At 43.7% G+C, this 13,295-nt stretch overlaps 2 protein-coding genes across 2 annotated transcripts; both read left to right on the top strand.

Moving 5' to 3' along the window:
- The first annotated feature begins 3,095 nt into the window (after positions 1 to 3,095).
- On the top strand, positions 3,096 to 3,530 carry LOC143609782 (uncharacterized). The gene has a single exon (XM_077084438.1). It carries the CDS (start codon positions 3,096 to 3,098, stop codon positions 3,528 to 3,530), a length of 435 nt encoding a protein of 144 aa, XP_076940553.1.
- Positions 3,531 to 4,863: 1,333 nt separating this feature from the next.
- Positions 4,864 to 6,950, top strand: LOC143609780 (reticulon-like protein B13). The gene is made up of 4 exons (XM_077084437.1): positions 4,864 to 4,927; positions 6,096 to 6,291; positions 6,435 to 6,646; positions 6,759 to 6,950. Exons 1-4 carry the CDS (start codon positions 4,885 to 4,887, stop codon positions 6,944 to 6,946), a joined length of 639 nt encoding a protein of 212 aa, XP_076940552.1. The 5' UTR covers positions 4,864 to 4,884; the 3' UTR covers positions 6,947 to 6,950.
- The last annotated feature ends 6,345 nt before the right edge of the window (positions 6,951 to 13,295 follow it).

Genomic DNA, 13,295 nt, shown 5'->3' with positions numbered 1-13,295 from the left:
CGTAAACGAGCAAGTTGGCCCAGCTGGGAAAACGGGAGTCTGAGCCAAGTTCGGTTTTAAGTATTAGACATTGAACAACATCACAACCTAAGCCTATTGCCACTTTCTTGGCGTTCCAGCTACACCCAGATTAGTTATACAGCCCAGTTTAGTATTGAGATTATAATAATATTAAATATTAATATTATTATAATATTGATTATAGGAACTACTGATAGCAGACCGAACAAACCACGAGCTGATACAGTACTGAATATCTACTAAACCGTGAGTTTCATATATTTAAACTGTTTTACGAACTTTTGGGGTGAAAAGCTTGTTTGCTTATATCTATATACTTATCTGAAACATGTGATGATGTGAATTATCTAAGTGCTAACACACGAAAGTCCCCACGATCACAGTGATTAACTTCGAGCCGGTGGCTTGTGAATAGTACTACTGGTTTGACAAACCCAAACGGAGCCGGCACGGTTTGCCGAGACACCAAAACCGTTTGCACTTGACCATAATTTTTACGAACCAGCTATGTAGTGTTAGACATAGCTACCGGGGCATGTTGTGGGCGGAAAGGGGCCACAGTGGTTGATTGAGCGTGGGAAATGGAGGCACGCAGCACGAACAGTCCAGGCTTCACTGTAGCTTAGCATATTTACATCACATACATCATTTACATACATACATACTTATTTCATGATTACAAGTGTTGACTTGTGAATACTCATTACTGTTTTCTTGAAACTCGTGTAACTCACCAACTCTAGTAGTTGACCCGTTTTAAACTGCTTTTCAGGTGTACCTAAATCGGAATGATTGGGTGATCTGTTACTTGCCTGAAGTGTGTGGTTGATGCTACGTGAAGAGAAGCAAGGGCGTTATTAGTAAGAATGTATAGTTAACGAACTAGTTTTGTTTGTATCACCTAGACTGTAAAACAATGATAGAGCAAAGAAATGTAATATATTGTAAATTAGTTTGTAATGTTTCTTTATAAACAATGTGTTGATACTAGAGGTGTCTGTTACATTCCCGTTTTACGCTTCCGCATTGTGCTAGTCGGGGTGTGACATTTAAGGAACCGGCGTCGTCTAGGCCGCACTTTGTGTGTCCAGACCTTCTGACTGTGCTAGGGGGTGTAGCGGAATCGCTCGTGGTACCTTTCACCCGTGCAGAGATTAAAAGGGAGGTTTGGGATTGTGTTGGGGACCGTTCACCGGGGCCGGATGGTTTCAATTTTAAGTTTTTGAAGCGGTTTTGGGGTTGTTTCGAACGTGATATAGAAATTTTTTTTAATGAATTTTACAATGCTGGCTCGTTCAGTAGTGGTTGCTTATCTTCGTTTCTTGCGCTTATGCCGAAAGTTAAGGATCCCTCGTGTCTTGGGGATCACCGCCCGATAAGCCTCATTGGGTGTTTAAATAAAATTATCTCCAAAGTGTTGGCAAGTAGGCTAAAGGTAATAATAGGTAAGCTGATCTTGGAGCACCAATCGGCTTTTCTTTCTAATAGAAGCATTTTAGATGGTCTGTTAATCTTAAATGAGTTGGTGGCGTGGCTTCGAAAATCTAAAAAAAGGGGTTTGATTTTTAAGGTGGATATTGAAAAGGCGTATGACTCGCTGAATTGGGATTTTCTTGAATCGGTACTTTGTCAAATGAACTTTCCAAGTCGGTGGAGGATCTGGGTGTCGGCAATTCTGAAGGCGGGTAGAGCGTCGGTACTGGTAAATGGCTCTCCTACTAGGGAGTTCCTATGTTCTCGGGGTCTTAGACAGGGGGACCCGTTGTCACCTTTTCTTTTCATTATTGCTATGGAGGCGTTGTCGGGTTTTATGAAGCGGGCGAAAGAGAGAGACCTGTTTCGGGGGCTGAACTGTAGCAATAATGGCCCCCTATTATCACATTTAGTTTATGCTGATGATGTAGTGTTTATTGGTGAATGGGAGAGACAAAATGCGTTGAATTTACGGAGAATGCTTAGATATTTCTTTTTGGTGTCAGGTCTTAGGGTGAATTTGGCTAAGTGCAGGCTGTTCGGCGTAGGAGTTTCACTGACTGAAATGCAGCAGGTGGCTGCTTGCCTTGGGTGTCGAGCCGGGGATTTTCCGTTTAAGCATCTTGGGCTCCAAATTGGCGCGAACATGAATCTTATTAGTTCTTGGGACCCGGTGGTTGAGTTGTTTAAAAAAAGGTTGTCGGGATGGAAAGCAAAAATTTTGTCGTTTGGAGGAAGAGCAACAGTGATTAAGTCGGTTTTTAATGCCCTCCCGACTTACTATTTTTCTCTTTTCCGGGCACCCGATGGGATGTTGGATAAGTTGAGAAGAAAGTTTTTTTGGGGTGGATTAGAAGAGAAGTCGAAGATAAACTGGGTTTCTTGGCAAAGAGTCACGGCTCCGAAAGAACACGGGGGGTTGGGTTTGGGGTCGTTGCAAGATACGAACCGGGCTTTATTAGCGAAATGGTGGTGGAGATTTAAAGGGGAAAGGGATAAATTGTGGAGAAGGGTAATTTGGTCTATACATCATTCATCTAGAGATTGGCTTAGTGTCCCCGCGAAGATGTCGATTCCGAGTCCATGGAGCAGGTGAGTCGGAATTCAAAAGAACTCAATATGTTGGGACTGAATTTAGATCTGTTGGTGAAAAAGGTGGTAAAGAGTGGTAATAAGACTTTATTTTGGCTGGATTATTGGATCGGAGACGACATTTTGCGAGTAAAGTTTCCCCATTTATTCGACTTGGAAAGAAACAAAGGATGTTTTGTGAATAATAGGCTGGAAAGAAATAAAGGATGTTTTGTGAATAATAGGCTGGTAATGGTGAATGGCATTATTTGCAGTACATGGGATTGGAGGAGGCATCCAGGTTTGTTACAGGAAGTTGGGGAGTTCAGGGAGATGCTAAAACTTTTTCAACATGTGGTTTTAGGGGCTGGTGATGATAAGGTGGAATTGGCTTTGGAAACGTCCGGCGTTTTTTCGGTCTCAAGTATTAAAGACAAGTTAAGAGTTATAGGTTTGAACCAAGTGGATTATAAAATTGAGTAGAATAATTGGGTCTCCAGTAAAGTTGGAATTTGGCTTGGAGGGCAGAGATGGATAGGATCCCGGTTTTAACTTTGTTGGCTAAAAGAAATATTGCAGTAGCGTCTTTGGGTTGCTTGGCGTGTGGTTTGTTGGATGAAACGACTGAGCACATTTTTGTCTCGGGTGGTCTCGCTCAATCTGTGTGGCAGGCGATATCCATGTGGTGTAATGTCCCTCAGATGTTTGCTTTTAGCGTCCGAGATATTCTTGATATGTATAGGTATACCAAGTTCTCTAAAAGAAAGGCGAAGGCGTTTCATGCGATTTGTAGCGTTACGTTATGGTGTTTATGGAAGGTTAGAAATGAAATGGTGCATGATGGGTTGCCGGTAACAGTCGGTACGGTGGTAGATAACATAAAGACTCTAAGCTTCCTTTGGGTAAGTAATAGATCAAAGGGGCTTTCGGTTTTTTGGACGGATTGGGTCCGTTTTGTTGTATAAAGGTTGGGGTTGATGTCCATATTGGTGTATCCAGGTTGAGTCTAGTAACTTACTGGGCTATTTTGGTTGTCTGTTCTATTTTCTATTATGCCTAATAATATTTTGCTTTTGTTTGCCATTCAAAAAAAAAAGACCACTTATAAACTAAAAGATAAATATAAGTGCTAGCCAAACTAACAAGATCTATCAAGACTAAACATAATGTGTTACAAGAGAGCCTAAGTTTATTAAACACCTTAATTTAAAAATATCGGCCTCTAATGAGAAGAGAATATGTTAGAGATTGAAAATGGCGCAAATACAAGGGCAACTGATATTCAGTCTCAAATAAAGAGGAAAGATATTAGATAGTAGAGACTGAAATTTTAGTCTTTTATATTATCAAAACAAATTGAATTTGAGACCAATATTCAGTAGTGAAGGTCTATGAAAATACTTAAAAAAAGCTGACTTTTAGACCTAACTATATAGTGAGGGGCAGGGTGGTCGCAGATATTCAAAATATGCAATTTTAAGCGATAACACTCCAAAAATCATTTGTATGACGTTAGAAAGGGCAAACAATGAAATAAACTGTAATTTATAAAACTTAACAATTAAAACAGTAAAATACTAATTGACGTGATAAAATGTTAATAATATAAAGGTGATTCAACTAAAAATATAAGGTAATTGTAAGACTAATTAATAAATGACCTAATTACTAAATTTTGTTTTTCTAAATAAGATGGTCGCATAAATAGAACTGTTCCTAAGAAAGATTAAAATGGTAAGGTGTTTTCATTTTATTTTAAGAGATTGAGTGCTATTCAAATCTTACAAAACACAAGGCTTACAAAAGTGACAGGGTGTTAAGAAAAACGTAAACAAAACTTAGTTAGAAGACACGGAGTGATACCTGAAAGCCGAAAAATAGGTTTTACGGAAATTTCATATCCTACTCCGAGTCCTCTCAATGATATTTTATATTCTCTTTAAAGTAACTATATAAAATAAACATATTTGCTAAAATGGATTAGCCTAAAATACTTTTAAATTTTGAATTTTGCGTTTATATCTTTAGTATTAACTATCCGTTTGGTTCGATCCACACCATGCACGATTAGCGCTTGTCGCCGTGTCGAACTCTAAAGATAAAAGAATCCAAAACATAAAACTCATCAAAGAACTAAATATTCTGGTTTGCATACATGCATGTCCTCCACGTGTAACTGTATTTACGCCACGTGTACATATTTGACACCTGTGCATTCTAGGTTCCTTTTAACATCGGATATAGCATTGAAAGTTTACAGCCTAAACATCACACTAACACTCACAAGTCTGTTGATACAATAATCTTCGATAATTAACAATGTCCGAGACAATACAAGTTCCTCAACCTTCTTCGTCTGCAGGTATGTGTCCTGTTTCTTTATGCCTTTCTATGTTGCTTATAAAATTTTTGTTGGGTTGGGCTTGCATGTTTATGTCTTTGGTACTTCTTTCCAGTGTTAATAACTTATAATAACTGGCTGGTCGCCCTAAAACCTTCTGGGCAACGAGATGATTGAACCCAGTGACCGACCGTTTTCTAAATTATTTTCTTGTAAATTTTTCTTTGTAAAGTTGATTATAAGATTTGAACTTTTGAGAATTTTTACACTTGGTTGTAAAAATCCAGCCTAAGCGTCGATTAATCGTTAGATGTACCCCACCAACTAGGGGTTGATTAATTGCTTTTTGATCAAAACCAAAACAGGTCATATTGAAAATGTTTGTATATAAAATTTGGTATGTGTCCCTATATATATATATATATATATATATAGGGAAGTATAGAACGAAAACCATTCGAGTTGGAAAAACTTTTGAAAAACCCTAAACCACATGTAACATGGTTTTTTTCTTTTTTTTTTTGGTTTTATTACACACATAAATATATTTTGTAAAGTTTAATACAAAACTTTGAAAACTAAAAAAAATTGTTTTGCTATTTTTTAACATGTTTTACTAATTTTTATTATATACTTTCTCAGCAGAGAAAACAAATTATATTTATATTTTTATTCATTTTAGGTATAGATCACAAAATTTAAACTTTAATTAAAAACATATGGTTGAGTATAAGTTACTTGAGTTTTCACACCTCAGGTGAGTTTTCATTCCAACCCTTCTCTCTCTCTATATATAATATATATAAATATATATATATATATATATGAAATTTACATATAAATTTCAATCTAGATTAATCGCTGGTCTCTACCGATTTCTACAACATCGTTTTTACTTATGACTCCCCTACAAGAAAGATGTGTTCTATTTCTATAGACGGGCAACTCTTTCTAATAACATCATTTATAAATCATTAGAGAGAATCAATCTATATTATATTTTTCATAACTAATAACGGATAAAATTTTTAGTTTAATATACATAGTATTTAAAATTTTGTGTGCCATTTAATTTTTTTAATATAGTTATTCAGTCGCCCTGTTCTTGAGTTTGGTTTAGTCGGGATAAATTGGGTGGACAAATAATATCGGTTCGGTTTTGAAAACAAATCTGTCCCCTTGCATGCAGATGAGGTTTACTCAGCGAAAGATGTAATAATGTGGAGGAACAAGCCAATGAGTGTGGGAGTGTTGACAACCGTAACGTTGCTGTGGGTGGTGATGGAAATCTACGGCTACAATTTCATCACGGTCGCATCTTGGATTGCCATCTTCCTTTTCTCCTCTCTTTTCGCATGGGCCAACATTTACAGGATTATTTACAAGTAAGCCACCCGTCTTTTCACCGTGTTTTCTAGTTAGTTACTATTTGCAATTTAAGTTGTTACTTACATTTTGTTATGGCCTTGTGACATCAAATTCCTCGATATTACTCGCAATTTAATTTGTTATATTTTGATGCATGCAGAGAGGAACCAAGTATGTCGGCAATAGGGATATCCGAGGGCACCGCTACCGAAATGGCGAGATGGGTAACCGAAACCTCAGAAGACGCAACTAGGTGGGTGTTTAAAGTTGGTGCTCAAAGCGAGTGGTATGTTTTCGCTGCGACGGTTGCTGGCTTGTGGCTGCTTTCTGTCATCGGCAACTCATCGGACCTGCTTACACTTGCTTTCATAGGTATGTATAATGCATGATTCCTAAGTAAAGTAGTCATTATTAAAATTAATTTTTGTTTGATGTATATGCATGCATGATCATGATGTGTGCGTCGTCGTTATTCTTGTTTTAGGGACGATGGCGGGTATGATTGTGCCTGTATTTTGGGTGAAGTATGATTATAAGATAAGGGAGCATGGAAAGAGGTTGCAAATGCATAGTAAGAGGCTTTATAGCATGATTGATGAGAAGGTGTTGCAGAAGCTAAGGACTAAAGTCAACGTGCCAAGAAAGGAGGTGAAGGAGAAGAAAGCTGAATAGTCCATTGAAGAAACACCAGTCGAACCCCGACCGATTACTGGTAACCTAGGGGTTGGAGAGCTGTTTCCCACGAGGGGTTAGACCCTTGGAAGATGGTTCTGATAACCTGCAAAACAGACACCGTGAGCTCGTCACTGAGAAGGGGGGGGTTCCTCCTTGTGACCACCCTCCGGCGTGAGAATCAGACTAGATTGCTCTTTAAATATAAAAGTATATTAAGAGATTGCTAGAGCAGATATCAGGTATATATGATGATAATATGATAAGATATGATAAGATGAGATGGTCATACCATTTGGGGTATTTATAGCCGAAGGTAGGTTTCCAAGGGGTTTAGCCGGCCCAACACGCTACCAACTGTAACCTATGCACGTGCCCTGCCTGTGAGTGGTGGATAGGTAGCGGCTGACACAGAGCAGGCGTGTCGTGCACTCTTCCTCTTCTGCCAACAACAGGCTAGGCACGTGGTATGGCAGGAGTTGGTGGGTAGGCGGCGGCTATTGGTCACAGTGCTGTGGCGTGCTGTCTGCCATGCTGCTGTCAGTGAGCTGTCGCATTCTTGGTCAGATCTTTTGTCTGTACCTCGTCAGGTATCACACAAAAGATCCTCCATCATACGGACTGGCTCATTTAGGCGGGAGTTTTCCCCCTCCCGCCTTTGCTCATTCCTTCAGGTGACACTGGGGAGAGTTAAGTGCCTAGTGCGTGTAGCCATGCTGCGCGGGTGGCCTTCACTCATGGCTTGTATCCGAGGCTGCGGGAACAGGCGGAGTCCTTCACCATGGGAGGCATTTCCTGCGGGACCAGCTTGCATACTGCGCGTAAGGACGTCACTTCTCTGAGCATGGTTGGTCCTGCGGATCCAGTTGGTCTCTGCGCAGACGTCCCTGTTTAAGGTGAGTCTTGCGGGTCCAACTGGGCTCTGCTGGGACCTACCTCTTCAAGTCCCCCCAGTCCAATGTTCTTCTCATGCGTGTTTAATAAAGTGAGGTGAACTTTTGGACTTAAAAGGGGTTTTGAAAAGGGTTTTGTAAGGTTTTCCATGGGAAGTCCTTGTCACTTGCAGAAATGCCCGAGTTTCCTGCTTGGTCTTTGGGTATGATGCGGGTAGGTCTGTAACCTCCTCGCAAGTCAGGAGCATTGAGTCCCAGTTGTGGATTCTCCATGAGGTTTTGGTAGTTTTGAACATAGTGATCAATTATGTTAAAACCACCAATTCCATCCTGGAGCTTTAAACAACGTAGTTCTCGACGTTCCCGCTATGCGGGGATGTTATTTCCTTTTCCGCAAGCATTGCCCAGAAGATCCTTCTTGGTTTCAATTCCCAGCGGAGCGCTAGGTATGTGAAGGGTTTTGCCTTAACACTGTACCTGCGCTCGTCTTACGGTTACTTTACTTCCAAGGTATTCCTGGCGTCAATTCCCTGCGGGTGCTAGGTATGTGAAGGGTTTTGCCTTTACACTGTACCCGCACCTGTCTTATAGTTACTTGGTTGCCGAGGTACTTGGCTTCAATTCCCTGCGGGTGCTAGGTATGTGAAGGGTTTTGCCTTAACACTGTACCCGCATCCGTCTTATGGTTACTTGTTCGCCAAGGTTTTCTTGGCTTCAATTCCCTGCGGGTGCTAGGTATGTGAAGGGTTTTGCCTTTACACTGTACCCGCATCCGTCTTATGGTTACTTGTTCGCCAAGGTTCTTGGCTTCAATTCCCTGCGGGTGCTAGGTATGTGAAGGGTTTTGCCTTAACACTGTACCCGCATCCGTCTTATGGTTACTTGTTTGCCAAGGTAAGGGGGTATTTTCCCGCTTCTTTTTAAATTTTGAATTTTGAAATTCGAAAGGTTGGTGGAAAGATAGGAACAGTTCAAACCTCTGAAACGTCGCGCGACGGTTTCTTCTGACTGTCAGGACGTGCAGGAAGTTATGGTGACGTGACATTATATGGTCATTCCAGACGCTTTTTCAGGCGCGTGGGCGCGATTTTTCGGGCGCGTGGCCGCGAAATTACTGGCACACGTCCTGTCAACAGCTGTTGCCAGTCTGCTTTTTGCCACGTGTCATAGTTTCATTGCACCTTCGATTTCTCTCTCCTTCGCATTAAATTCACCGCATTAATTGCGATTAGTATATAAAGGGGGAGATGGTTATTTGCAATTCACACTTTCCACTTTCATCTCTTCTTCTCAAGTAATTTCCGGTGAATTTTTCTGTTCAGTAAAGCATTACCCTGAAATCTCTTTTCATCTTTCTTCCACTATGCCTTCTCATGATGCTGATGACCAGAAGACTGCTGGCGAATGCCAGTGCTCTCTTCCTGTCGATCTGTACCAGTATATCGTCAGGAAGTTCATGCTCGAGTCTCTCGAGCCTGAGTTTCCTGAACCCCACCATACTGTGTACGATGCCCCTAGTGGCAAGATCGGGGTTTATGCTGCATTCTTTGTCTACGGAAACCTTAGGTTTCCGTTGACAAAGTTTGTGTACCGTGTTCTGGAGAGGCACGGTGTGCACCTGACAGAGGTGCACCCCATGGCCATTGCCAAGGTCCGGCACTTTGAGTGGGTGTGCCGGATACTGGGCCTTGAGCCCCTCGTTGACCGTCTGATGACCTTCTACACTTGGAGGTGCATCCAGGGGTGGTACACTCTTACAACCCGTATCAAGGGTTTAAAGATTTGTACCACCGAGCGGAGTCTTCGCTCGTGGAGAAGATAGTTCTTCTTCATATCCGCTCGCGCCATCCCCATCGCCATGAAGTTCAAGAATGGCCAGGCGCTTCCGAACCTTCCCGCCCTCAACTACGAGGAGGCGGAATGGTTCTCGAAGATATCCCGGGTCCATTCCCCGGTTTTCCGTTTTCCGGAGTCGGCGATGGTGATGCTGGGGATGAGCCGGGTGTGGAAGGCGGCGAATGCGGATAAGGTTCCGATCGTCCTTGAATATGGTTCGAACTCTGTCCCTTATGGTACGTCTTGTTTCATTTTGCTGACTTCGATTTTTTCTAACTTTCTTGTTGATTTCAGAGGGGAACGATCTTCAGTCGCTCCTGAACCCGCGGGAGGAAGATGGTCCCGCGCGGATGGGTACTCGTGCTCTGGACGAGAACGAGTTGCCCATCTTAGAGCAGACCGTGGGTCGGTTCGTGGAGGTTTACCCGCCAGGCCAAGAGATCCTGAGCCACCGACGGCCAGGTAAGCCTATCTTCTACCCTGAACCTCTCAATGCTGTGCCTGCTGCTGGAGTTGACATTTCTTCTTCTGAGGAATCCGCAGAAGGTCCTCCACTGGTGCGGAAGAAAAAGGCTGCCGTCGGGAAAGGCAAGGAGAAGGTGGCCTCTACGGCCGACCCGGTAGTCCTATCTGACTCGGAGTCAGATAGTGCAGAGGTGGCGGGGGAGACCGGTGGTGAAGAGACCACCGCTCCGGAGGCTGTAGCGACGACGACGGTTACCGGTGTCAAGAGGCCGGCTCCATCGGGTTCGCCCCCGCTCGTCCGTACGTTCAAGCTCAAGAAACCCCGTAAGTGCCCCCATAATTCTTGTCTAGATTTGTTGTTTCAAATAAATTTTTCTAACACTTTTCCTTGTGCAGGTGTGGATGTTGACGCATTCCAGGGTGGAGTTGGAGCAAGTATTCCTCCGCCAATGAGGGAAGGCTCGGTCAGCCTTCCCGAGGCGTCGACCCAGGCGTCTGCGCCTGCTTCCGTTGGTTCCAGCCTTCCCAAGGCTGTTCCAGCTGAGAAGGTGTCTCCGCCGGCCGTGAGTGCAATTTTTACAGCATCTTTCACGGAGCCGGCGGTTACTGTTGCTGAGGAGGCGACGCCAACAATGGCTACCACAGCGGCTGCCACTATACCTGCGCCACCGGCACCGACGGCCGGACCATCAGGTACGCGCCGGGCTTCCCGCCGATCTATGCCACCTTCCCGTCTGCCTGACCTGTTGGATGGATTTCCTTTAGGCTCAGGTGATGGGTTTGGCGGCTATCGGCCTGTTATTGACCCTACAGGTACGTAGGGTTCTTTTTCCTTTGTATATTTTTGTCATCTTTTCCTAACTGCCTTTGTTTCTTTTGCAGTGTCGGATTCCAATGAAGTGTATGTTCCAAGATGGAACATACGCCGAGGAACAACCCTTCGCACCCCTGTGGAGTGCGTGGATTGGGCTCGCCACGCTGCTCCTCATGGTGCGTTGGGGGAAGCCATGGCTAGCTACCAGGAGGGTAGGCTAACCAATGAGCTTCGGGTTCTCCAGGCCCGGACGCAGCCCCGCGTCGAGCTGCTTTGTCGTGAAAACGACAAGTTAAAAGCAGCTCGCGCCAAAGATGTATCTGAAGCGCGGGCTCTTCGGGAGGAGAACCGGCAGTTGGCCGCTGCCGCAGCCGAGAAGGAGAAGGCATTCAAGGCCCTCGAGGTTGAAGTCCAGGCGCGACTCGAGGCCCGCTCCAAGGCTGCCCAAGCTGTGAATGAACAGCTTCGGCTGGCCAAGGAGACTGCGCGAAACTCAACTGAGAGGGCTGCCAAGGCTGAAGCTGTTGCTGAGCCGCTTCGCGAAGAGAATGAGCAGCTTAAATGCAAATTAAAGGCTCTTCAGCATGCTCATGACGCCTTGGCAATGGAAGATGCCAAGAAGCTGCAGGAGATCCTTGACCAGAGGGGGGTGCTTGATCGCACTGAAAGGAAACTCAAAAGCGTCGAAGAGGCTGCCGCCAAGGAAGTTCAACTTGCCAACCTTGATAAGAGCGGAGCCGAACGTGCTTACAAAGAAAGTCAAGCTACCCTCCAATGGCTGCTTCGAGAAGCGTTGCCTCAGGTATCTTTAACTTTTTCTTTACGCTTTCTGCTCGTAATTAGAAAATGTTCTAACTTGTATTCTCTTGTAGGTTGTGCGTCGGGTCCTTTCGGAGACCTCTTATGACGATGCGATGAGCACAGCCCTCAACGCTTCTCATGAGGATGGGGAGAAGACTGGCTTCCTGCTTGGTCTAGGGTTTGCTGAGAGAGGCTTTCCGCCCTCCAACTTCCCTTTATTCAATGTTAATACTGAAGCTGCTTATGACCAAGCTGTGAACCAGTACGCTGCCTTCCCGCATCCAGTGGTGGAGAAGGTGAACGAAGCTGCTGCTGCTGATGATGGGCTAAACATCCTTAAGGCTTTCCTTGGGCAGCCGCGCTCTGACGGTGCTGGTCCAAGCGGAGGTGGCCCTGAAGCCTGATCCTGAAGATCCCTTCCCACTGCTAGGATAGACTTAGCTTTGTATAGATTTCTTTTAGGCGGGTAGTTACCCGGCCACTGTTGTAATATATCATTGAAATATACGATTGTTATTCCTTTCATTGGATTCTTTGCTTTATAAACTTATGACTTGCATACTTAGTTTAAAATAGCAATTTTCCAAGTGTTTAGAATAAGAACCTTCGAACGTGGTTGATAGTGGGTTAAAGTTTCGCTTCCTCCTTCGTGATTGTGCGGGTAGAACCGTCACTTGCACTTGGTAGGATGGCTAAACTTTAACTTTTATCTAACCTGCGTGTAGGTTTTTCTTACTTTTTGAGGATAAGTTAACCTTTGAACGTGGTTGATAATAGGTGTGAAGTTTTGCTTCCTCTTTCGTGATAGCGCGGGTAGAACCGTCACTTGCACTTGGTAGGATGGCAAAACTTTTACCCATACCTGACCTGCGTGTAGGTTTTTCTTACCTTTTTAAGAATTTTGTTTTGAACCGTTCGACGCGCGGCTGTCGATAGGTTAGTGTTCATCTTCCTTTCATGATTCGTGCGGATAGACCGGCACTTTCATTTAATGGAATAATTGAACTCCTTCAACTGACCTGCGTGAAGGTTTGCCACGTTATTGGGTTCGTGCGGGTAAGACCGCCTTCCCATGCAACGACTTCACGTAATGTGAATGCCGTCACCAGTGTTGGATAGTTTTAACCGTTCGACGCGCGGTTGTTGATAGGTTAGTGTTCATCTTCCTTTCATGATTCGTGCGGATAGACCGGCACTTTCATTTAATGGAATAATTGAACTCCTTCAACTGACCTGCGTGAAAGTTTGCCTGTTGAGGATAAGTTAACCTTTGAACGTGGCTGATAATAGGTGTGAAGTTTTGCTTCCTCTTTCGTGATTGTGCGGGTAGACCCGTCACTTGCACTTAGTAGGATGGCATAACTTTACCCATATCTGACCTGCGTATAGGTTTACCTTTTCCTCTTAAGAATTTTGAACTGTCCCACGCGCGGTTGTTGATAGGTTGGTGCAGTTCCCTCGAATGATTCATGCGGATAGGCCAGCACTTTCATATGGTAACTTTTTTTTTTTTTTTTCAACTGACCTGCGTGAAGGTTTA

This window comes from Bidens hawaiensis, unplaced genomic scaffold (assembly GCF_021521415.1).
Source record: "Bidens hawaiensis isolate Kalapana, Puna unplaced genomic scaffold, B.hawaiensis_p1.1 tig00013623_1, whole genome shotgun sequence".
In the NCBI taxonomy this organism is placed as follows: domain Eukaryota; kingdom Viridiplantae; phylum Streptophyta; class Magnoliopsida; order Asterales; family Asteraceae; genus Bidens; species Bidens hawaiensis.
The sequence above is the reverse complement of the archived record's forward strand: the minus strand, read 5'-3'. Positions and strand labels throughout refer to the sequence as shown.